General features: G+C 40.9%; 1 protein-coding gene across 1 annotated transcript in view; it reads left to right on the top strand.

The window, feature by feature from the left end:
* Positions 1 to 25,536, top strand: part of syndig1 (synapse differentiation inducing 1) — a gene marked incomplete at both ends in the record, with an annotated part of 41,820 nt that extends 16,284 nt beyond the window's left edge. The window contains one exon of the mRNA XM_080848958.1: positions 25,378 to 25,536. Within this exon, the coding sequence (XP_080705084.1) occupies positions 25,378 to 25,536 (159 nt within the window). The remainder of the gene's footprint in view (positions 1 to 25,377) is intronic.
* Positions 25,537 to 27,071: the final 1,535 nt, after the last annotated feature.

The raw sequence follows: 27,071 nt of genomic DNA, 5'->3' as shown, positions 1-27,071 counted from the left end.
TGTGCTGCTCCCTCCTCTTCTCTTAGAAGCGACTAGCTTCTCTGGGCTTCTGTGCAGTTTTGTGTTTCGACACACAAAATCTTCCACCAGATAGAGCTGGCCCTTGTTGGGTCGGGTTGGGTCAGGTGCTGTTGGGCTGTTGGGTCTTCAGGGCTCATCGAATCTCATTTGCTCTTTTGTATCTCAGCTCATGTACTTAGACTCAAGGTGTAGTCAGTTTTTTTTAATGTGAAAAACTTGAAATGTTTCTAGACCTAACATAATGACTAATGGCATAATAACATGAGATATCTGAAAGAAAATAGGGGACAGTTGTCCCTGTGCCCTCTGTGCTGCCGAGTTCTTGTTTTCATTAGTTGACAATTTAGAGGTTCCTATTAGGGCTGAACGATTAATTGCATTTGCGGTTTAATCGCGATATGATGAGACGCAATTTTCAAACCGCAACTTTAAAAAAAAAAAAGCGATTAAAAAAAAAAGTTTTTTTTTTTTTTTTTTTAAGATCGAAAATTTTGCACACAGTGATTTAAAGAAGCATAACGGATCACTTGCTAACCACTAACGAGATGCTAGTGGCTCAAACTAGCAAAATCTCTTGAAATGTGCTTACTTTGACACTATGACCAACTAGTTAGTCAACAACTGTCCTAACACAGTCCATCATCAATCAAGTGCAACACAAGACGGCAAATAAGCTACTTACTAGTTCGGCAGACAGTAAAAACCAGGCGGCTTCAGGCACACCTACATAACGCAGTCATTTGTCTACGGACCCTGGTATGGCAATGGCACAGAGGCGATTCTCCATATTAAAAGTCATTGTAGCGCCCCAATTTTCAAAGCTACTATTTTAAGGTAAAACTGCTTATCCTAACCCTAACCCTGAAGTACAATTACTACATAAGGCCATTTTAAAAGTGCATGCCTTGTGTTTATACTTGACTTTGTTTAAATAACTTAAATGCACAGATGCAAAGCCACCGATTTGTTTCTGTAATGAGCAGTTAAATACAAATGTAAAATGTGGGAAAGAATATTTCACACTAAATGTATCTAATATTGTGTCATATTTAAATCATTCAGTACGTTTTGTTGGAGAAAAAAAGAGGATAACATTTTTAAAAATCGCATATCGAATCGCAATCGCAATATTTTTGGGGGAAATCGCAATTCGATTATATTCCCAAATCGTTCAGCCCTAGAGGGACAAGAGGGACAGAGGGACAAAGTGTGTTAAGGTCAGAGGGATGTCAAAGGGGGAGGCCTTGTACAGCATCGTTCTCTTATTTTAATCTTATTTTTCTGTCAAGAGAAAAAGTAACAGAAGTCAACTCCAGATGAGCCAACCGTTCTTTACTATCCAAATCGAACGAATGATGAATCCCAAAAATTGGAGGCGTGTGGCCGTTTGGTTGTTCTAATATAGGCAGGAAGAACACTGTTTATTTAATCTATCATGTATTCAGAGTTACATTCTAAATAACTGTAAGTCAATAAGCATTTTCATCTTTTGACACCAAAACCTGCTTGCGGAGAGTTGTGTTTGTGAAACGTCTGAACTCGGCACAGCTAACGACACTCAGTTAAGACACAGTTAGTCTCTGCACAAGCTCTGCCGAGCACCAAACCACACTGGCTCCAGTCCATGACCTGAACTCTCCCTGGCTGTAGTACTGAGTGTAAACACTTTATAGTAGCAAGACAAAGCGACCTATCACACAAGCAGTTGCTTTCATCACACAGAAGCTCCTCTTTAGCAGTCTGTGGTTGTTTTTTTTCTCATGTGAGCTAAAAGATCCGTTTCTGTCGAGGTCTCTATCGGCCACCTGAAGAAAGATGCACCTGACCATCTCCCAGGTTATCCCTAAGCTAGTTTAAAAGTAACAACAAAGAGTTAGCTACAGCTTTGCTATGAAAACAATAACCAATGATGCCTTGGATCAAAGACACATTATATAGGTATAAGCTAGAGCCACTGCCCAATGCTAGTGTTTGTCCCTGTCAACCCCACATGCACAGTTAGCACGTTTTATTTCCGGTTGGTGCTGTGACACGATGATAATTAATTGGGCTTGTGTAAGCCGAGACAGTAATGAGTCTTGGGACCCCCTGGGGGAAACAATGGGGCTGTTACTGATGTTTTTGTGCCAAACTGATTATGAAACATGAGTTTCTGTTCTTCCTCGTACATCAATAGGGTCCTCATGCCCCTGTATCTCAGCTGGTAGAGCAGGGTGCTAACAACACCATGTGTGGCTAGCTGTCCCAATGTTAACAGCCTTCCTTTCCATTAGCTGAAGTAGTTTTATGTACTGATGTAAGTAATCATTCAACACATACACCTCTGGGCTCTATAATTTAGTTACTTTATAATTTACACTGGTCTTTTAAAGATGCTGCTATTGTAAACCAAGCAGGGTAATGTCTATAACGAAGGTTTGAAGTTAACCAGCATGTGACCTGATGATCAGACAGGTGTAGACTCTGTGATGAACCCAGTTATCAGGGTCTATACTACCCCAGTGTGTAGAGAACACTATCAGAATTTCTGCTGCGGTCACTGCTGTAACTGCTGTGATTTATATTAGTATATTTATATTATTACTTCTGTTGTTTGTACCAAAGACCCCAAAAAGAGGAAGATAAAGGAGAAAATGCTGGCGTGAGTGAGAGACAGAGCCCTTTTCTCTCAGCTGCCATGCATGTGGCAGAACCACTCACTCCTCCACAGCCTCCACGGAGGTAGAACCGTCAAGGTAGACCTGAGGAGAGCCGCCTGTCGTCGGGCACATGCCTCAGCGAGAAGATCTGATTTACACCACGACAAAAAATACCCTGTAAATCTGGAGGGAGTGTATGTGTGTGTGTGTGTGGGGGGGGGGGGGGGGGGGGGGGGGGGTGGGGGAGGTCTGGGCAACGGCGTTGAACACACTGAGGAGACAGTGTGCAGTCAGTGTTTGCCTCACAACACACTGATTCACTAGCACCTCTGCCAGCTCCGCTGTGTTAGATGAACTTTCCTGTAATGGATTTCTGTGGATGCCATCACAGTGGCGGTGGCCAGGGCATGAATTATGTAGAGAATATCCACCTGCCTGCCTGGATACTGCACGTCTGGGCTTCAGATTTACGACAGTGGCCCCCATCGAGTGATAGTTTATCACAGGGCCTAATGTAGTCATTAGCGCATTGATCTGTGGTAATTGAGAACATAGCTCATCCTGCCAGGTTGCCTTGTTGTGACATAGCTCATACCGCATTTGCACAAGTAGCTCAGGACACTCGTAAAGAGTCAGGGAGGGCCTGTTATCGCACTCGTGATCGGACTTCCACATCTGTGTGGGGGACTTATTGGCTGCGTGTTGGCATACAGGTTATTGCCTGGTGCAAGTATTAAACCTCAGAAAGGCAATTTGGATGTCAGTCTGGCACCGAACTATGGATAATAGAGTTAAACAGGGAAGGTACAATAAACAATGGATCCTTTAATAGGCTGAAAATAAGCATCATTGTCTATGAGTGTTATACAGTATAGAACAAATTATATGTATATGTGAGCACACAATTCATTATATTATTATTAGCTAAATATATGGACATAGAGTCATTGTAGGTGATGTAAATGTCTTGTAGATTATGTAAATCACACAGCTGCAAAGATGTTCTGTGTGGCATCTTTGGTGGGTACATTTGCATTACATACTTCATCCAGTGGATGTGTTTGTCTCTTCCTCTTTGTCTCTCCATTCCTCTCTCTTCTTTTTCTCTCTCTCTCTCTCTCGCCCTCATATTCCATATTCCACTGCAGGCGAATGTGATGTATGACCTCAGGGTTACTGCTGTTATGCTTGGCCAGTTCAGCTTCTACTTAAAGGAGACAATCAATTAGGCTAACGAACAGCATGTCGCTTCTATTTCAACCCCCATCCATACTCCCACCCCTTCCCACCTACACGTGCACCCTCGAGGGCAGTGGAATCTACTACACCCCCTCCCCCCCCCCCCCCCCCAACCCCAACACCATGACCTTTCTCAGACCTTCTGTGCTCTACTGATTTAGTACATGACTGCAATTAAACGCCCGTTAATTAGACCGCGTGTTCGACACACAGGAAATAAAATTCACCTTCATCCTTGGTTGATCTTGCCTGTGTGAAGCTAAAAATAGAGCATGATGGGTAATTAGAGTGTGAAATGTACAGGGCTTCGTTGACCAGATGGTAAGCGCATCTTAAACCATGTTTCTCATTTTCTTAGCGCGGTTTATGCTTTGGCAAGAAGCCTGTGATGATTGTACTAATAGACCTGTCATCATCTCCAGCTGCTTTTTTTAACCCATGTAAATAAAATAAAGTAAAATAAAAGTCTTTTTATCACAGAGCAACACATTTTAAACACATTTTAACACATGCCTCAAGGTTTGTAAGAGGCTGCATAAATGAGTGCGTACATGGCAAAACCAACACTAGATCTGTACACAAGCAGATGTTAAAGGTACACTACTCTTTAGTAAGAGTTTTTGGCTAAAAACTAGCGAGCTAATTAGCTAACAGCCAACAGATGTCCAATGACGGCACAACTGGTGCTTATGAAATCTATGCTGTATTAATGTGTTTCAGCAACATATGTGCCATCTGCCATAAAAGTTGTTCTTACATTTACGCCGGGCTTTCAGACCCGAGCACAAACCTACGTAGTGAATATCCAGGGCAGCTTAATGTGTTTACCCCTCGTTCAAAGCACCTCATACCATCAAAGCCTAAAACCATTTCATAAAAACCTCCTACCAGTGTTAATTTTGGCAGGTATTTTTGATTTAGTCTTAGTCTTAGTCTTTAGACGAAAATGCATTTTAGTTTTAGTCACATTTAGTCATTTTAATCCTTCTTAGTTTTAGTCTAGTTTTCGTCGACGAAAACAAATTTCATTTTAGTCTAGTTTTAGTCGACAAAAACAAATTACATTTTAGTCTAGTTTTAGTCACATTTAATAGACATATTAAACTCCTTTTCTTACCTTCTCAGGCCCAGGGACCCCCTGTGTTGTGTCTACAACTTCATAATACTCTAACTTACAGTACTTAAGTTATCCTTAGATTTCCTTCCCAGTATAGGTGCGTCATATGTAGGAGGAAGGAATGAGTTATCTGACACATAAATGGGCAAATCTCTGTCTGCATCTCAGTTTCCAACAAAAAGAAACAAAACTTTGTCTCCAGTCAGTCTATTTATTTTTTGACAAATAAAACGTCACACATATTTACAAGACACATCACACTTATCTCTTAACTTTTTACAAATTGTGCACACATGAACAGTGTTTGTGTGTGAGTGCGTGCGTACAAAAAACAAGTTGTGTGTGTGTGTGTGTTCGTGTAGGCTTATTGTTTGTATATGTGTGCATGGATGTGTGTACAAGAAATAAGTGGTTTAACAGAAACAGTATAACAACCACACACAAAAAAACACACTTTAACAGTTAAATGGGGCAATCGTAACAGCAACATGAACCCCCACCTCAAGTCAGCAGAATAGTCTACCTATCTCTATTCAGTTTGAGAAAGGCACTTCTCTCCAAAATGAGCCTTGCTCTATTTCGCCGACCACGAGTTAGGTCACCGGTTATGCTAAAAACCCTCTCTGCAAATGCTTGGGATGCTGGCATTGCCAGAAGGTCAAATGCAAAAGGTTTTAGGGTCTGGTACACAGAAGAACCCTGTGCGGCCCAAAAGTCAATTGCGCTCTCTTCATGTATGGGCTGAGAAAGCTGCTCCTTGAACTTCTGAATCTCTTGCCTGACAGAGGGCTTTGGTCTTAATGGACGGCTTGTCCTTGCTTTCGAGAAGAACCGGAATCTCGGACGCTTTGAAGGTGGGGCTGACTCGGCCGCCTCCTTTATCTCTTCTTCTTCCCCCTCATTAGCATCATCATCATCATCCTCCTCCTCCTCCTGCTGCTGCTGTATTATTGCTTGAGAAATGTAATCTTCGGCTCTTCTCTGAAGCTCTTGGATTTGCCTGTCCTCATTCTCTATGAGGGTTTCAGGTGAAACAGTTGGATCCAAGAAGCATGCAGCAGTGGCGAGGGGCGAGAACTTGGGATCCATTGGATCGAGGAAGCAGCTGAAGCGCAGCTCAATGTTTGCCTTCATCTTTTGAGCCAGGCCAGCTAGGTCCTTGTAGCCAGTGTCCTGGGGGAATTGGGACAGGTGAGCACTCAGGTCCAAGAGGGCAGGCACCACCAGGGATAGGGACATGGTGTCGCTCTGCAGCATCTTGGTGTGCTCTGCAAAGGGGAGGAGCAGGTCTCTAAGAGCAGCCAGCTTCTGCCACTCACTGGGCAGGAGACAGTCCCAGTCCATCCCATCAGCAACCAGGATAATGGAATCTTTCACCTCAAGAAGACGGGTTACCATCTGGTAAGAGCTGGACCATCTAGTGACGCAGTCTTTCACCAGAATCAGTCCACACAGCTGGAGCAGTCGCTCGGTTGCTACAGATGACTTGCGGAAGAGCCTCACAAGTCCTCTTACTTTATCCAAGAGTCTTTTCACACCTTGTTCCTTCTGGGTCATGTTCACAACAAGTTGCAGCGTATGAACAACGCAGGGTGTCCTCTTTATGGCTCCGTACCTAGATAGATAAGACAGAGACAAAGAGAGAAGAAAGGCAGTTTATTAATCATCCAAGGGAAATAAAGTTGCCACAAGCAACCCAATAAAATCACAATATACTATGTATTAACACACATCATCATAACACCATAGAATTAATAACCAAACATAGCTCAATGACAGACATTATCTAGCCTACAACTTAAACAGCTACGCACAAACAAATATAATTTACCTTTGCTCTTCATCAGATTCCTCAAATTCCTCGTCACTGCTTTGGACTTCGCCATCCTCAGAACTGGGCTCATCAGCATCTTCATTCTTGAATGCTGCAACCATGTTGCTCCCGTTATCGGTGATTACTGTAAGAATTTTCTCTTTAGGTATTCCCCAGTCCTCTGTGCATCTGTCGACACAAGTTTTTATACACTCTGCAGTGTGTGGGTGGGAGATCTGCTCCAGCCTCAGCAGTATGTGTCTTGCCATGTTTTGCTGAGTGCAATAATAGCATGCACTTATGGCAAGGAATGATGCTGTGAGCCCCTTTTTTGTCCATATGTCCAGTCCAATTGTCAATTTGCGTGCTGTGGCGAGTCGATCTTTAAATTTCTGCCTTTCATTATTGTAAAGTCTGTCAACTGAATTAGTAATTTTTGCTTTCTTTGGTATGGTCAACTTCTTGTCAATTACCAGCATCATTTTCAAAAAATCTTCGTCCTCAACTGAACGGGCAGGTAGGCCAGTGCGGCCAATCCACTCGGCAATAGCCTCCTCTTTGCTGGTTTGTTCGGCTGAGTCGGCTTTGTACTTCAATGGTGAAGTGAAGAACGATTGAATAGATGGCCCCATCCTCTCTGGATCAGGCTGCCGTTTTTCTGGTCTGGTTGTGTCTGGGATCTAGGTGAAAAAATTGTGGATACAATTAGTCTCTAGGGTTAGGATATACAGATCTCCTAGTTACAATCATACAATGTAGTTGTGGGACGCTAGGATGACAAAGGATGGCGATTCAAATCCGTCACCCATAACGGCTCAACGCATTCCAACGCGACACACCTTTCACACGTTCGCGTTGGAATGCGTGAGCCGTTAAGGATGACGGATACCCATTAACTTTGAATGGGGGGTCGTCATCCTTTGCAGAACTGAAGAGCTAGCATGATTTGTATGTAAACTGTGTAAAACATGTCTCAAAAAGGCGCCTGCATTAAAGCTGCACCTGGCTCACTCAAGCTTGAGTTGTTGCATCTGATCATAAAACACTAGTATATGCCTACCGCTGAATTCCGATCAATAAAATGTAAATAATCCGTTTACGGCAATGCTTAATTAACAGTATTGCCATTAAAATATAAGAGAATATCAAGTCTAGATTTTGAAGATTCCATACGAATTACAACCAATTTAGCTTGACAGCTATATTTGACAGTGGGAAGTGGTGCTCATGATAATAACAATTGCCCAAATAGACAATGATATGTAAACCAATGGCATATTATTGCATTTAAGCTGACTAGCTAGTTATTGATAGCTAGCAATGACGTAGCATAACTAACCATGAGGCAGCATTGTTAGCTATACAAATGTTGTCAATAGCTAACAATGAGTAGATAGCTAACAATGCGGTGGCATATGCTGCCATAGCTATGCTGCCTCGTGGTTAGTTATGCTGCCTCATGGTTAGTTATGCTACCTCATTGTTAGCTATCTACAAATGTTGTCAATAGCTAACAATGAGCTAACAATGAGGTAGCATAACTAACCATGAGGCAGCATAGCTATGGTAGCATAACTAACCATGAGGCAGAATAGCTATGGTAGCATAACTAACAATGAGGCAGCATAGCTATGCTGCCTCATGGTTAGTTATGCTACCTCATGTTTAGCTATCTACACATGTTGTCAATCATTTGCCAAGGCTAACAGGGAGGCTTAAATCAATAATTATTAGCTGGATATACAAGTTGACATCCTATACACTCGACTGCCCCATTTTAAATTGAAACGTTAGCCGATGCTTATAACTAGATATCATTAACATTAACAAGCCATCATTGAGAGTTACTAGCAAACTTACCGTGGCATGAACTTCAGGATGGTGGGCTTTAAGGTGCCTTTTGAGGTTCGTCGTGTTTTTACCACTGATTTTAAAACCGCATGATGTTTCTCCAATGATCACGGTGCATAGGGTTTTCTGCTCCGTCACACTATACTTGAAGTGTGTCCAAATATCCATTCGCTTTTTGCGTCCAGAAGCTAGACCTTGAGCCATTGCGAGGTTGTCGTTAGGGCTTTCTAACTATCTATCTCTCTCTCACACTATCTATCTCTTTCTCACTATCTATCTCGCTCTCTAACTAACTATCTTTCTATCTATATATATCTCTCTCACTATCTATCTCTTTCTCACTATCTATATATCTATCTTTATATCTCTCTCTATATCTCTATCTATCTATCTATATATATCTCTATCTATCTATATCTATATATCTCTATCTATCTATATCTATATATCTCTCTCTATATCTCTATCTATCTCTCTATATATCTCTATCTCTCTATATATCTCTATCTCTCTCTATATCTCTATCTGTCTCTGTCTCTCGCTCTCGCTCGCTGTCTCCTTCCATCTGCGACTCAAATCTCTCAACACTGGGGTATCTAGCTACGGTGACGCTGATCGAATAAGGTCAATACATGAACCGGAAACATTCAACCAAAACCAATGATGTTAGGTGAGTGCAAGTTTAGTAAAAAAAAAAAAAAAAAAAGTATTGTGACTTCGTCAAACACAACATTTTCGTCTCGTTAACGAAAGTTAAAATAGATTTAGTCTTAGTTTTTATTTTCAAAGATCCGTTTTCGTCACGTCTTAGTCTCGTTTTAGTCATGGGAAAAAGGTCGTTAACGAAAAATTTTCGTCATAGTTTTCGTCGACGAAATTAACACTGCCTCCTACCTACAAAAACCTGGGCAAACGACAGGCATTAAAACATTTTAAAGGCATAGTGCCTTGTAATTATTTAATGGCATTTTCATGGTTGAGTATTCCTAAAACTATCCGTAAGTGTGCGACTCCAGGCAACTCCCAGAGGGCCTCTCGCAGCTGTTTCAGAGTCAGCTCCCAACTGCTCGTAGCCTATCTGATTTTAACCTCATCTCTCTCTTTTCTTCTCCATCTCACTCTCCTCCCCCACTCTCCTTCTTCACTACCTCCCTTATCCCTCTCTCTCTATCACTATATCTCTCAAGTCTGTTATACTGCTTAGCACTCTTTCCCTAACCTTCTGTCTTTCTCTCTCTCTCTCTCCACACACTATCGTCTTTCTCTCTATCACTCTTTCAACTCGCTCTCTTTATCTCACTCTCTTTTCATTGTGATCTCTCTTTCTCCACACCATTCTCTTTCTCTCTGTCACTCTTTCCCTTGCTCTCTTTATCTCTCTCTCTCGCCTTTCCACTGTGCTTTCTCCTGCTCTCTGTTTCTTACACTCATTTGCATCCTCTCTCTCCTTGTCCACACACTCCCTGTGCCTAAACTGGTACTGTGCTGCTGCTGGCACGTGTATGTGTGTGTGTGTGTGTGTGTGTGTGTGTGTGTGTGTGTGTGTGTGTGTGTGTGTGTGTGTGTGAGCATCTATGTGAGTGTGTCTGTGTTTGAGTGTGTTTATGTGTGAGCACATGTGTGTCGGTGTGTTTGTGCAATTGTGTATATGTACAGTATATATATATGTTTATATACAGTCTGTGTATGTGTGTGTGTGTGTGTGTGTGTGCATTTGTGTATGCATATGTGTGTGTGATGGCATCCTTGCTCTCGCTCTCAGGAGAATAGTGCTGGCAGCAGTGTTGCATATTTCATCTGCCCTGAGGCAGGCCACACTCACACACACACGCTCACACACACACACACACACACACACACACACACACTCACACACTCACACACTCGCCTAAGTGCCTTCCCAGTGAAGCCATGGCATCATGTTTCAGATACCTCTCCCAGGAGCTGTTTTTAAACACACTTCAGTTTCAACAGCTCACACACTTAAACATTCTCATTTTAAACACACATCAGTTTGAACTGCTCACACACTTTACCCTTCCCAGTTGAGATAGAAAGAGAAAGAGAGTGTGTGTGTGTGTGTGTGTGTCTAAGGAGTGTGTGTGTGTGTGTATGTGTGTGTGTGTGTGTGTCTCAGGAGTGTATGTGTGTGTGTGTGTGTGTGTGTGTGTGTGTGAGCATCTATGTGAGTGTGTCTGTGTTTGAGTGTGTTTACGTGTCTCACTTCTCTCACTCCTCTTCCCAGGCCTGTCACTCCTTTTGTCAGACGAAAGCAGCCCTTTGGCAGCAGAAAGGGGCTAAGTGCTAGTTAATCATCTTTTTCATGCACGACCCTGTGATGAAATTAGTCTGGAGCTTATGAATTATGACTGAAAAAAATAATTCTGTGGTCAGAGCAGCAGACTCGTGAATGTCACGAGCGTTTGTGTGCTGCTCCTCACACACACACACACACTTGAGGACCAGGTCTGTACAGGGTCTCTGCCTCCCTCAGATTGATTGTTCTTCACTGTGTACTGTGCGGTTAGCGCTGCCACTACGAGCCCAGTGATTCACTGAGGTAATAGAGAGGTGGACAGTGGTGATGAACCAACAGTGTGACATTATGGACATGCCTAACTAACTCAACCTTTCATGGTGTGCTTAGAAACACTTAGCACTAGCTTCAGATGGCATCCCAGGGGACCACAACAGGATTCCCTGTAAACGCTGCTGCTGTAATGAATTTCAAGGGTATTTAACACACCACTCTGTAGGCCACAGTTGGTGATGTTTACATCACAGATGATTATAGATCTGTAAATCACAGATGCACTCAGGGAGCGGCTGATGTTAGAGTGGATCTAGTCCCGATCTAGCTCTGGTCTGGCTCCAATCTTGTTCTGGTTTGGTTTAGTCTGGCTAAGATCTGACCTGTTTCCTCAAGCATAAGAGATAATGTATAATCCTAAAGCGTAAAAGATAATGTATAGTCCGAAAGCCTGTTTCCTAAAGCGTAGGAGGTAATGTATAGTCCACTGGTCATTCTTGGGAAAAAAAAATACCGACAGGATGAACAGGTCCCCCACGCGCAATGGAGTTATTTTCCATTTTTGAATTTGAATAGCCATTACGATAACTAACGGAATGATATGAAAGATGTGAATCAGAAGAACAAACCCCATTGCCAATGGCAGCGGCCATTTATTATTTTCAGCAGTCATTACGTATATATATATATATATATATATATATATATATATGGGCCATTCTACCGAATTGGTGCAAAGTCAGGTCGGAAATATTTGGATTTTTTTTATGTTTTATTCCCAAAACTTTGTCCGTATGTATATTGTACCATATCTAAAGTACACTTATCTAGTAAAAGAACAGTTAATTAGTGTGCTTGCCCGAAGGGAAGCACAGTATTGTTATCGTCAAGTTTTCTTTATTAGTGTGCTTGCCCGAAGGGAAGCACAGTATTGTTATCGTCAAGTTTTCTTTATTTATTTATTTATTCCGTACGTTTTTCTTGCAGCTAACTACTCCTCGCCCGATTGAGCTAGAGACGCCATTCAAACACCAAAACGTCCGGCCCGATCCGGTGCAAGCTGCTATGACTTTTCGTGGCGATACTCTTTGCCACTCCTTTTTTATCCCTCTTTTTCATCCCCTTTTTCTCTCATTGACTAACATGGGAAAGGTTGAGCCATTGTGACGTCACGCACTCTAGCCAACTGACATTAGATCAGTTGACATAGGAGAAGCTCTCTTAAATGCCAGAAGTGGTTAGATAGAGAGTGCAAAATATTAAAACGAATGTAGTGGCAACAGTTTCAGGTACAGTTTATACACCCGCTCTAACAGTGTTAACCAGTATGTGAGTAACGTGGGTTTTATTAAGGCATAGCGTGTGTAATGTGTAGCTATTTCATTCCGTTTGTTAACCTTTCCGGCTGTCTGTATACCAGCAGCAGAGCGGAGCATTTCACTCCCCTGCAATCTCGGAATGAAATAGCTACACAATACACACGCTATGCTTTAATAAAATTCACGTTTTACGAGACACCAACAGAGGCACAACCGACAAGTCTTACCATTGAAGATCTTTGACGTTCGGTCTGAAACTTCATCCAGCCATCCAGGTTAATCCAAGTTGTTATGGAGAACGACAGTTGCATCAATCATATTTCATTAAAACTTCACACTTCTTACATTGGACATATCCACCAGCCTAATTAGAATCTGCATTGTCTACTGAGCAGAAAATTCTCCATACAGTAGATTTCCCTTCGTTTAGTATCATTTTAAACTTTCCAGATGACTGTATTGCCCTCGCTCGTCAAGTGATACGTGTCCAGAAACAAGGCTCCTTTGACTGGATAGCCAGAGCTAGCATAACTGCCATTGAAATCCAATGGTAATGCTACCTAGCTAGGTATGCTAATTGTCGGTATCCATCGTTAACTCGTTAATCGTTAACCATCATGTCACTGGCTTTAATTTAAGAATGGCATGTTAGTAGTACATTTAGTAGTACATTTAATATCAGTACACTTGATTCATTACTGCTGATGTGTTACTTATATATGTTACTTATTAGCAGCTAGCTACCTAGCTAGCCACTGTGTTCCGATGTGTTTTCAGTTAGCATTAGCGGCAAGCTAACTGCTGTAATAGTTGAGTTGAGCTTCAGTTAAGACGCTGCGTACCGTACTTCATCATCACATTCGATTATTTATTACAAACAAATTCGAATTCAGCTGTAGGCATGAGATCTGTATCTTGGAGACTAATTGCATCCACAATGTAAGTACTGCAAGCTAGACTACTATTACTATGCAGTTGACACAACACAGGAGGTCCCTGGGCCTGAGAAGGGAAGGGAATGAGTTTAATGTGGCTATAATATGGAATTTTAAATGTGCCTAAAACTAGACTAAATTGTAATGAGTTTTCGAAAACTAGACTGAAACTAAGAAGGATAACTATGACTAAATGTGACTAAAACTAATATGCATTTTTGTCTTAAGACTGAATCTAAAAATAGCTGCCAAAATGAACACTGAGATAGGGGACCCCTTAATCTGCAATTCATGGTTGCTAGCTCTAATCAGATGTACTATAGGCTTATAAGAGAAGACTAACTTTTTATGCCAACGAACACCAATAACTAGAACTAATTTGACAGACTATAAACCAATGTGATACACGTGCTCTCTAGCTATACAGTAAAAGTGTTGCTTACGTTTGATACTAGACCTACAGTCTAACTCTAACTGCATTAAGTCTAACATATAGGCCTATCTTACAATAAACTTTAAGTAAAGCTGGCTATGTAACCGCATTCATTCCAATATTGTTGCAGAGATGTTTCCTTTTACCAAGATAACAATTTCAACAATTCACTTAGCTCAGTAAGTCAGTATAACGAGACTCTGGAACTATTAGGCTATGACCAAATGTAACACACTAGACCCTTTCACAATAAACAAGCAAACAAACAAACAAAAACAGAACAACAAAGATACCCTCATATGTCTAAACGTCAGTGGAGCCAAAATATAATGGTTGAGCTTGGTTGCTTGCTAAAATATATTGGAAGAAGGCCCCACTACACTGATTGAGTAGATGTAAATACATGTTAATTCATTGGCACTTGTTCTCTCTGTCACAGAGCAAGCACACTCTCGCAGTTCGTTCACGAAACGCATTCTAGTTAGTGTGCTTGCCCGAAGGGAAGCACAGTATTGTTATCGTCAAGTTTTCTTTATTTCTTTATTTATTTATTTATTCCGTACGTTTTTCTTGCAGCTAACTACTCCTCGCCCGATTGAGCTAGAGACGCCATTCAAACACCAAAACGTCCGGCCCGATCCGGTGCAAGCTGCTATGACTTTTCGTGGCGGTACTCCTTGTCACTCCTTTTTTATTCCATTTTTTCATCCCCCTTTTCTCTCATTGACTAACATGGGGAAGGTTGAGCCATTGTGACGTCACCCGCTCTATCAGTCGTTCTCCATTCAACTGTAGGAATATTAAGAGACACCTTCCAGGGCTCTACAGTGCGAGTATTTCACTCGCATAAATAGGTACGTGCAAACTTGAAAAATAATTTACAAGCACAGTGTGCGAGTGACAGACAGTTGTCAATACGGCGCCAAAAAGTGAAGCATTCCATTGATTTCACATGGAAACAACTGACAGGGTCGCGACTCCAGGGTTTTCGACGGGACCTGCGACGGGACCAACAGCAGCAGCAGCATAATCATCATCTGGATTTACTGACATTTTCGGTATATATAAACACATAATATCAATTGGTAACTGGTGTGTTGTATCCTGTTTATGTCTGATACTTTATAAACATTTATGTTTTACGTTAACTTATTACACTAGGCAGCAGTATTGTGAAGTAGAGCTAGAAATGGCTTTGCTAGCTCCCATATTGTAGCTCACACCAGCAACTGCTCAATTTAGGACAGAAAGGAGTTTGGTAAATTAGCTTGTAACTGTCAATGATAACTAGTTATTAGAATATATTAGCCAACGTTAAGTTGACTTCAAAGGGGCAGTCGAGTGTTTAGGTTGTGTCAGCTAGCTTGGAAAGCTAGCTAATAATTTTTGATTGAAGCTTCACGTTAGCCTCTGTAAACGTTTAGCTAGCTAACGTTAGCTAACTATGAGGTAGCATATCCCAAGTAACTTGTTGTGACCGATAGCGTGAGTTAACATTAACCCGTGTCCTGGGAGTAATGATTCATGAGAGACCTTGAATCATTAGGTTAACTGAAAAACGTTTGAGGATGTACACACAGCGTAGCTGTTGTAGTGTGCTCAGTTTTCGAAAACTAGACTGAAACTAAGAAGGATAACTATGACTAAATGTGACTAAAACTAATATGCACTGAATCTAAAATAGCTGCTGAATCTAAAATAGCTGCCAAAATGAACACTGAGATGTATTAATTTTGGCAGCTATTTTAGATTCAGTCTTAAGACAAAAATGCATATTAGTTTTAGTCACATTTAGTCATAGTTATCCTTCTTAGTTTCAGAAGAGGTTTTTCATGGTTGCTAGCTCTAATCAGATGTACTATAGGCTTATAAGAGAAGACTAACTTTTTATGCCAACGAACACCAATAACTAGAACTAATTTGACAGACTATAAACCAATGTGATACACGTGCTCTCTAGCTATACAGTAAAAGTGTTGCTTACGTTTGATACTAGACCTACAGTCTAACTCTAACTGCATTAAGTCTAACATATAGGCCTATCTTACAATAAACTTTAAGTAAAGCTGGCTATGTAACCGCATTCATTCCAATATTGTTGCAGAGATGTTTCCTTTTACCAAGATAACAATTTCAACAATTCACTTAGCTCAGTAAGTCAGTATAACGAGACTCTGGAACTATTAGGCTATGACCAAATGTAACACACTAGACCCTTTCACAATAAACAAGCAAACAAACAAACAAAAACAGAACAACAAAGATACCCTCATATGTCTAAACGTCAGTGGAGCCAAAATATAATGGTTGAGCTTGGTTGCTTGCTAAAATATATTGGAAGAAGGCCCCACTACACTGATTGAGTAGATGTAAATACATGTTAATTCATTGGCACTTGTTCTCTCTGTCACAGAGCAAGCACACTCTCGCAGTTCGTTCACGAAACGCATTCTAGTTTCTTTATTTATTAGTGTGCTTGCCCGAAGGGAAGCACAGTATTGTTATCGTCAAGTTTTCTTTATTTATTCCGTACGTTTTTCTTGCAGCTAACTACTCCTCGCCCGATTGAGCTAGAGACGCCATTCAAACACCAAAATGTCCGGCCCGATCCGGTGCAAGCTGCTATGACTTTTCGTGGCGATACTCTTTGCCACTCCTTTTTTATCCCTCTTTTTCATCCCCTTTTTCTCTCATTGACTTACATGGGGAAGGTTGAGCCATTGTGACGTCACCCACTAAGGCGAAGCTCTGTATTCTCCTGTAACGGCAGTTGACGGCCAGCGACGACCAGCATACAATCATGGATATAAACACTAGAAATGCTGTTGCTGAACTTCATCTACACACCTGATTTAATTCTTTAAGCCTTATTGGACATATTTTTATCTTAAAAGCTATATATATATTTGTATTTAACTATTTTGAGAAATGATAACGTTATTACGTGATGTGCCTTCGCTGCAGAACAGGATGGTATAAGAGAAAGAGAGCGGAGATTCTCCTAACTAGCTGGCTAATGTAGCCATCCCATTTAAGCTATTCATATTACCGCTAAGCTATTTGTGACATTGGTAATTATACAGTATAATTTGTTACTTTTCACTCTCAATTTTTCCCGCTACAAACTGCTTAGTATTCCACTTTGTAGCCTTCTCTAATCACTCGATTACCTCAGCCAGCCAGATTGGCAAAATGACAGCACCGAGAGGTCCACGTATGTTTACCCTGGAGAGAGCAGTAGTGCTTTGCCAAATTGAGCCAGAGATTTTCGAGTCGAATGACAACGAAACTAATGTAAGTTGTAAAATGAATGTTGATGGATAACAACCTAAATCTGAGCCATAGTTGCCAACTCTGGCATCTACAACATTTCTGATTAGCTACGCTAATAGCCTACACATAGCCTCTTACTCTATAAAACATTAAAGCAAATATGGCGATTATTATTTACCTTATCTGCTGGTAACCATAGAAGATCGTGAAGTAGGCCTACTAGTGATTTGAGTCCAAGCCCATATGTATTGTAGATGAGGTAATCCACTTGGTGCTAACAAGCACATCAAAACTCCAGTCAAAACGATGGTCTGTCGACAACGCAGATTTCGCTAATATGTTTATCCTACTTGTAACTTGTTGGTTGCTAGAAAGCTCTCTGAACATATGACCGGTCTTACTATACTGTTAGTACACAGAGTATTCCTATTTTATGGACTGCATGGCTTATGAACAAAGCTCATGTAAAGTGACATTTCTAGTAACGTAATCTTGGAATGGAGCCTGGCTCACGTCGCTGTCATTCTTCCACACTGTCAGTGGACGAGCGTTGGCTCACTGTAGATTCACTTTGTTTGCGTTATTTCAGTGTAGTATTTATTTATATATTTAATTTTGCAATTAGGCTATATAGGCTGTCAAAAAGGTGTTGTATCGCTATGGCAGGGTTACATGAAGTAAATATGAATGTAATAGACTACTTTGTGCTACTGAATAATGCAGCTGAGATAATAAAGTCTTTGGAAGATGTTTTGTGTCATGTCTATAGGTTTATGTCTGTAAATGTGAAATGGTTAGTGGTAGGCCTACATCTCATGGCATTTCAATATATTTCTAGTTTAGTGAGCTACACTTTAGATATTTTCTGAGAGTCTTCGAGTTTAGCTGCCCCCTCCTTATATGGATAAAACATATAACAAGCCAGACATCACTGTTGAGAGAGAACTGCATTAAGTCTAACATATAGGCCTATCTTACAATAAACTTTAAGTAAAGCTGGCTATGTAACCGCATTCATTCCAATATTGTTGCAGAGATGTTTCCTTTTACCAAGATAACAATTTCAACAATTCACTTAGCTCAGTAAGTCAGTATAACGAGACTCTGGAACTATTAGGCTATGACCAAATGTAACACACTAGACCCTTTCACAATAAACAAGCAAACAAACAAACAAAAACAGAACAACAAAGATACCCTCATATGTCTAAACGTCAGTGGAGCCAAAATATAATGGTTGAGCTTGGTTGCTTGCTAAAATATATTGGAAGAAGGCCCCACTACACTGATTGAGTAGATGTAAATACATGTTAATTCATTGGCACTTGTTCTCTCTGTCACAGAGCAAGCACACTCTCGCAGTTCGTTCACGAAACGCATTCTAGTTTATTCCGTACGTTTTTCTTGCAGCTAACTACTCCTCGCCCGATTGAGCTAGAGACGCCATTCAAACACCAAAATGTCCGGCCCGATCCGGTGCAAGCTGCTATGACTTTTCGTGGCGGTACCCCATGCCACTCCTTTTTTATCCCTCTTTTTCATCCCCTTTTTTCTCCATAGACTTGCATGGCAGAGGTCTCTGCCATTATGACGTCATAATAGGGTCATTAAACTGGCTTGCAGCTGTGCTTCTCACTGACACCTCCGCTCGCCAAATCCAAGGAACCGCATTTTCTCTGTCCCTCTCAATTCAACTTTGAAAAAGAATAAGAGGAACCGTATTTCTCTGTCCCTCTCAATTCAACTTTGAGAAAGAATAAGAGTAACTACAGTTTCTAACCTAGCTACCGTATTTCCACTTCGTTAAGGTGAGTTGAATGGCAGCATTTTCAGTGTAGCTACTGACTGAAATTTTAATGGAAACTGATAGTTAGCCGTAGCAGCTAACATATAAATTAACGTTACGTTAACGTTGGAGACGACATTTTCCGTAATTCAAGTTGTGAAGTAAACCTTTGAAGTAATTCATGAATTTAGTTGTGTGGATATAGTGACCTAAGGCTTGTATTCCCACTACGGTAACGTTAGCTGTGTTAAGCAGAGCTATCCTAGCTGTGTTAAGCAGCTGTAACATCTGAGTACGGGGCTAAAGGCTAACTAACACTACGTAACGGGAGTATCCACTGGCAGTTTCAGCTAGCCGTAACGGGGGATCATTTTCCTTAATTCAAGTTGTTAAGTAAACCTGTGAAGTAATTCATGAATTTAGTTGTGTGGTCAAGTGAGCTAAGGCTTGTATTCCTACTACGGTAACGTGAGCTATCCTAGCTGTGCGGGGCTATGCAAAGGTTGCTTATACTGAAAGAATGGTTAACTTGTTGTGGCCGATAGCGTGAGTTAACATTAACCCGTGTCCTGGGAGTAATGATTCATGAGAGACCTTGAATCATTAGGTTAACTGAAAAACGTTTGAGGATGTAGCTGTTGTAGTGTGCTCAGTTTTCGAAAACTAGACTGAAACTAAGAAGGATAACTATGACTAAATGTGACTAAAACTAATATGCACTGAATCTAAAATAGCTGCTGAATCTAAAATAGCTGCCAAAATGAACACTGAGATGTATTAATTTTGGCAGCTATTTTAGATTCAGTCTTAAGACAAAAATGCATATTAGTTTTAGTCACATTTAGTCATAGTTATCCTTCTTAGTTTCAGAAGAGGTTTTTCATGGTTGCTAGCTCTAATCAGATGTACTATAGGGTTATAAGAGAAGACTAACTTTTTATGCCAACGAACACCAATAACTAGAACTAATTTGACAGACTATAAACCAATGTGATACACGTGCTCTCTAGCTATACAGTAAAAGTGTTGCTTACGTTTGATACTAGACCTACAGTCTAACTCTAACTGCATTAAGTCTAACATATAGGCCTATCTTACAATAAACTTTAAGTAAAGCTGGCTATGTAACCGCATTCATTCCAATATTGTTACAGAGATGTTTCCTTTTACCAAGATAGCAATTTCAACAATTCACTTAGCTCAGTAAGTCAGTATAACGAAACTCTGAGATACCCTCATATGTCTAAACGTCAGTGGAGCCAAAATATAATGGTTGAGCTTGGTGGCTTGCTAAAATATATTGGAAGAAGGCCCCACTACACTGATTGAGTAGATGTAAATACATGTTAATTCATAGGCACTTGTTCTCTCTGTCACAGAGCAAGCACACTCTCGCAGTTCGTTCACGAAACGCATTCTAGTTTTTATATTGTATTTTCAGAATGTGTTGGAATGTTTTTCCTCTTCCAAAAATTGTCACTACCGAAACATCACATTTACTATAGTAAAAAAGTATTATTATTGACCTGTTCAGATTGTGTTTCCTTCCCTTCTCTGAAGAGTATTTTTACAAATATTTCTTGAAGGTTTTCACAATGAAATCCATAAAAATGAATTTTTTACCAAATTTTCAAGTTCAATTTATACAATTCATCAAAATCTAAGTGCAATATTTCTTTGTAAAATGCTAAATACTGATCATATTGATTCCAGAGTTGTTCATTGATGAAATTGAACATACATTAATCCAATCAGTATCATAACATTTTAGTTGATTACTCAATATACTTAATTTTTTACAAAACATCCTGTGTTTCGGTAGTGCTGCACTGTTTCGGTAGTGACATCCAGTGTTTCGGTAGTGACTGCACTGTTGGATGGATGTTCATTTCTCTCCCAAAATCTTCCAAAAGGTGCTCTGGGCCGCCCTTTAGTCCACACAACACATTTATTTAAAAATTATGGGATTGAACTACTTACCAATTCATTTTGTCACTACTGAAATCATCAGGTCACTACCATATGTTTCGGTAGTGACTGTTTCGGTAGTGACAATTCTAGCTAACTTTAAGCATAAATAAAGAATTCTAACAAGCACACGGCATGCAAACACATCTTTGAAGAGGTGAACACACATACAAACATAAGATTTTCCATGAAACCCCAAAAGGTTTACTTAATTGAAGAAAACATGCGTTTCGGTAGTGACAATTCTTAAGGTTACACGTCGATTTTCAGACTTTGGAACACATTTATATAAAAACTATGGGATTTAGCTACTTACCATTCAACCATGAGGGTCAGAGATGCAGTGTCACTGCATGGTCAAAAATGCAGAGTCGTGGCTAAAACACAGGCTCAGCCAATGAACTAAAACTCTTGTGTTTCGGTAGTGACATGAAAACTAGGGACATGATTTTTTGAGTATAGAAAATTGATTTAAAAATTAAACCCACAATAAATCTAAATATTCCAAGTTCTGTTTCAACCCAATCATAAAGATCTTTGAAATTAAATCATTGAAAAAAATCTAAAAAAATTGAAAAGTGTTATTTAAAGGCATTGAAATTTAGATGTCAGGGTTGGGGACAGCTACTTCCCAATAGAAAGTACCCTATAAATGATGATTTTGTATATATTTAGCTTATCACTATCTCATGTAATGCATTGGGTTTATATAGACCATAACATTTTCTAATTAAATATCTATGCCTAAATACCTAATTGTTTTGTAAATAGTTTTTATTGTTGAGGGACTGCATATTACACGAATTCGGTAGAATGGCCCATATATATATATATATATATATCAGAGGAGGTTCTTCCATTGAGGAAACGGAGGAAGAACCTCCCCAAACTTTTTGAGAATGTATTTTTTAAATTGAACTGACTAAACTCCTTTAACAATGCAGTTTGATATCAGTATTTAATACTATGCATATTATAATTTGTTTCCCTGAGTTAAAATAACATTAGCACCCCCTATCGTAACAAGAAATTACTGCACGGAGGACGTCCTCCCTTTGGCTCTGTCAAGCTAAAAAGGCACCGGATGCCTAAAAGAGCCCGGGTGATGTAATGTTGACTTTCGAACGACTCTTGAGTGACAGTTGCTATGCCAACGCCAATACGTCACCCGGGTCTTTATCGCTCATAACGCGATTTACTTCAGAGCATATTGCATTGAACTTCGCTACCTGAGACCGGCTTGCTTGTATTTGACCTACAATAAACCAACCAAAACAACCATTTGATGTTTGACTTTGGTAGGAAAGTTGTTGATTCGCTAGTTTATATAAATCAAATGTATGTATGAAAGTAAGCACATTCCATCAACTAGCTAGCTCGTGCTAGTGTCTTGTTAGCTTGAAGCTATTCATCTGTTGTTGTGCTTAAATTAAGACACTCCTTAATGTGTTGTGATTTTTAGACATATCTGACGGCACCCACAGTTACATTTGAACAAAACAGTGCATTGTTTGCACAACATTTTACTAAAGAACAACGGGGGATTGCTAGCTTTGATATGCTAGCGGACATTGCTAACTTACAGAATACCATCAGGCAGGTGTAGCTAAAACTTTTTAGTCGCTTAATATTGTGCCTAAACGGACACTTTGTACCCCGACACTTTTTGGCTATCAGTCAGAGAGTCTCAAGAGTTGTTCGAAAGCCATCAGCTACTTTTTAGTTGCTTAATATTGTCGCACAAAAGGAGGAATTGCTATTAGCAATATAGATGCGGGGTACGCGGTGACCGGGTACGTAATGCTAACGTTGGCATAGAAACTGTCACTCAAGAATCAACATTACGTCACCCGGGCTCTTTTAGGCATCCGGTGCCTTCTTAGCTTGACAGCTCCCATTGAAATCAATGGAATCTGTCTCTGATACTGGCGGTTCTTGGGGCTCATTGACTTACATTGCCCAGGGGAGGAAAGACCTCCCTAGCGTCTGAGTCTGCGCCAACCTCGCTTAACCAATAAACAGCGGATTTGGCGTTGGAGGGAGGGGATTCGACATTAATACCGAAAGAAGTTTCCCTCTTCAACCATTCTGCAGAAGGATATTATCGATAACATGTCACCCTTAAAGATTGTTGTAGAACGATTGCAAATAAAGAGGACGTGCAATGGAGAACTAAGATATTGTTCATGTTTTATTGAACAACCCGTTTCAATCATTGAGCTACAGAGAGAAGGTTAGTATCAAAACAACAGGGAAATCTGTTCCAAAAATGCATGTCACTAAACGTAAAACCGCTGACGTATAATGCTAACTGGTTGGCGAAATACTTATAGCTCACTGGTACCATAAAAAAACAATCGGCTGTACTGGTTTTTTTTAATCGTTCATACGCCTATTGTTAGTCTGACTGTTCACGTTGAGCTGAAATTCTGAATGGAAATTGTTAATGAATGTTTCAGAACGCGATGTGTTTCGTAATTAGCCCACTTGTAATTTGGGCATTGGCACTAGGCTACTTTGAGTGATAGCTGTAATAATCTGGCATAATCTGATGTTAATGTTAATAGTTCTGAAATAATGTTCTCTTACTTGTTGCCTTTGTTACTTGTTGTTAAATATTGTGGAAAGGGTCTAAGTGAATGATACAGAGCATGATGAATTTTAAATGGCATCACTTTTGGTCTTGTGTCTTCATTTTTTTTTAACAATTTCAGCTGAAAATAAAATTAGTCAAATAATAACCTTAATAGCTTTAGTAATTAAGGGGGAAAATAGGCCAAATGGTAGGCCCAACATTTAGAATTTAGTTTTTCAAATCCAGAGTAGGCCTGATTTGACTTATTGGCCTTGCATCCTTGTCTAGTCCAAAGACATGCTGCCCACCAGCTTTTTAAGTACAATGGTGCCACACTGGCGGCTTTGTATCAATTGTATCCCTGCCTGCTATTTTGTAGTACTGTAGGCCACAAAAACATCCTGAAACAACTTGTATCTCACATACTTATGCCACCAACGGAATAAGCAGGCCAATGGCAACCAGGCGCACAGTGCTTCCTCCCTCACTTTAAAAACCACCAGCCGCCACTGTTATACACATACTCACACACACACAAAGGACATCACATAAGACAAGCAAGCAAGAAAATAAAACAATCTGTCTGGTGAACACGCTTCTCTCCTGTGTCCGCTGCACCAGTGGTAAGCTTTCCATTCATGCCAACTCATGCTAATATGGTGTGTTAATGTGAAGTGTGAGGTTGCTGATTTCATTAAAGTATTTTGTAGGTGTTTTTCTGCCACTTTTGAAAATAGGTGACATTTTACTTTTAAGCACATATAATGGTGTTGCTGATGATGTTTGTGTGTGTTTGTGTGTGTGTGTGTGTGTGTGTGTTTGTGTAGGATATTGTGTGTGTGTAGGGTAGTTTGTATGTGTGTGTGTGCAGTCAGACACACACACACACACACACATAAAGCACTGTGTTGTGCCAGCAGTATTAGTTATTATGCAGAAGTTGTGTGTGTGGAGGGGTGTATGAAATATGCCGAGTTAGAATGAAATAGAGGCCTGATATCCATCTGTGCTGGTCTCAGGTATCCACATTCAGAGTGCTTTACTGGCCTGGAGTTAAATTCACAAACACACACACACACTGGCCTGGAGTTAAATTCATTGCCAACTTCACCCTTGTGCTACCCTTTGGGCCTCCATCCATCAGCTGCGTCTGAGACTGACCTGAACGCCTCCATCTGTCTTACATGACTAACTGCCTTTCCTTGCAATACAAAGTTATATTAGAAATATTTTATTTTAAATACATACAATATTCATCTGATAAATGTCTGTCTCTCTTTATCTCCATATCTTCCCATTTCTTCTCTCTTTCTGCCTGCTCATCCATGTTCTCTCCATTCTGTCCTATTTCTTTCTTCCTTGCTTTCACTCCCTAATGTGTCTCTCTATCTCTCTGTCTTCCACACTGTATCCCTCTCCCCCTCTGCCCCACCCTTTTTTCCTTCTCTCTCAATTGCTCCATCTCTCTCCATCTCCATCCATTGTCTGTCTCTCTTTATCTCTCAATCACGCCCTCTCTCTCAATCTTACTAAGGTCTGTTTCTCTTTCTCTCTCAATCACGCCCTCTCTCTATCCATCTGACTAATGTCTGTCTCTTTATCTTTCTTTCTCTCTCCATCTTACTAATGTCTGTCTCTCTTTATCTCTCTTTCTCTCTCCATCTGACTAATGTCTGTCTGTCTCTATTGCTCTTTCGCCATTCTTCTCTTTCACTCCCTCATCATGTTTCTCTCCATCTCTTTGTCTCTCTCCATCCCTCCTCCCTTTCTCTGTGCGAGGCCCCTTAAGGCGGTGACTAAGGGTGATTTCCAGCAGACTGGCACCAGCTCCAGCCGTGCCCTCTAACTTTTGTCTCTTTGTCTCTCTTTCTCTGTCAGACCACGAAGGCGGTGACTAAGGGTGATTTCCACCAGGCCAGCTCCAGCTCACGCCGCGCCCTCTTCCTTGCTGTGTTGTCCATCACCATCGGAACCGGGATCTACGTGGGCGTGGCTGTTGCCCTCATCGCGTACCTCTCCAAAAACAACCACTTGTAGCCTTGCTCCGCCCCCCACAGCCCACCCCTCCCCATTGGACATCCTGAGCTGTTAATGAGAGGGGCTTTTCACCTGGACCTGAATGACACAAGTCAAATCAAATGGGATGCCTCTGCTTTGATACAAACAGATTTGAGTTGCTGTTGCTGTTGCTAGTATCCTTCAGAGCTGGCGGTGACCTGCTGGTGCTTGAGTCAGATACACACAAACACAAACACATACACACACACAAACACACACACACACACACACACACACAAACACAGAGCTGGCGGTGACCTGCTGGTGCTTGAGTCAGATACACAAAAACACATACACGCATACACACACACACACACACACACACACACACACAGAGCTGGCGGTGACCTGTTGGTGCTTGAGTCAGAAACACACACATACACACACACACACATACACAAATTCACACACACACACACACACACACACACACACACACACACACACACAGAGCTGACGGTGACCTGCTGGTGCTTGAGTCAGATCTCCTCCAGGTTCTCCTCCTCCTCCTCCTATTACTACAGCAGTGTAACTCTTAGTCAACACCATATTCGAATGATACTGGGGACACACTATAGCACACACACACACACACTCGCAGACAAACATACACACAGGCATGCATACAGACACACACCAAACACATATATGCAGACAAACACACACAGGCATACGTACAGATACAGAAACACACACACAGGCATGCATACAGACACACATGCATACATGCAGACACATGCAGACACATGCAGACATCTTAGTAGCAGCTGACTTCGTGGCCTAATCTGGGTGAGCTTCATTAAAATGGGAGGCATTCAAACGAACGACTGCAACACACGACTGGGCTTAACACTGACAAGTATTCTGTCCATTTTTATACATTTATTGAAGATGTGTTTTTTGGATGAAAAGGACACATGCACAAAAATGGCAGCCGTTTTCTTCGCTTTTCTCTAAGAACTCTAGGGATTATCTGTAAGGTCTAAACAAACACAAAGTGAGCTTTTCAGTCATATTAAAGATGGATATTTGAGGTTTTGCTGGATTCTCGAGCCTCAGTGGGTGGGCCACCAAACAGTGTCACTGAGGCTTGGCGGAATGAAGACTCTGAATGGCTTTTTTGAGCTCCGCTCACAGACACACTATGAAATCACAATTAAACTGGAACTTTGCCGATACTCTGCTGAGCCAATGGGAGGACCATGCCTGTGGAACATCACACCTGTGCAAAGACATGTCTGTAAATGGAGAACACAGTGTCTAGAATGACTTTAACGCATTGCAAGTGTACAGGGTTCTCTCGTTTGAAGGTTGAAGAAGAATGTGGGTGTGTATCAGGCGTGTAAAAACATTGTAGATATGTTTCCATATGCTTTCAATTTCTATGAGTTCTGGAGTGGTATGTGCCAAAACCTCTTAGCTGTCTGTCTCATGTCCTCTTACTCCAGATTCACCCATGCCACATCCACATGTCACATGAAGCCGTCACTGATTAAATGTAGTCTTCCCACTCA

Source organism: Sprattus sprattus (genome assembly GCF_963457725.1).
Source record: "Sprattus sprattus genome assembly, chromosome: 12".
In the NCBI taxonomy this organism is placed as follows: Eukaryota; Metazoa; Chordata; class Actinopteri; order Clupeiformes; family Clupeidae; genus Sprattus; species Sprattus sprattus.
The sequence above is the reverse complement of the archived record's forward strand: the minus strand, read 5'-3'. Positions and strand labels throughout refer to the sequence as shown.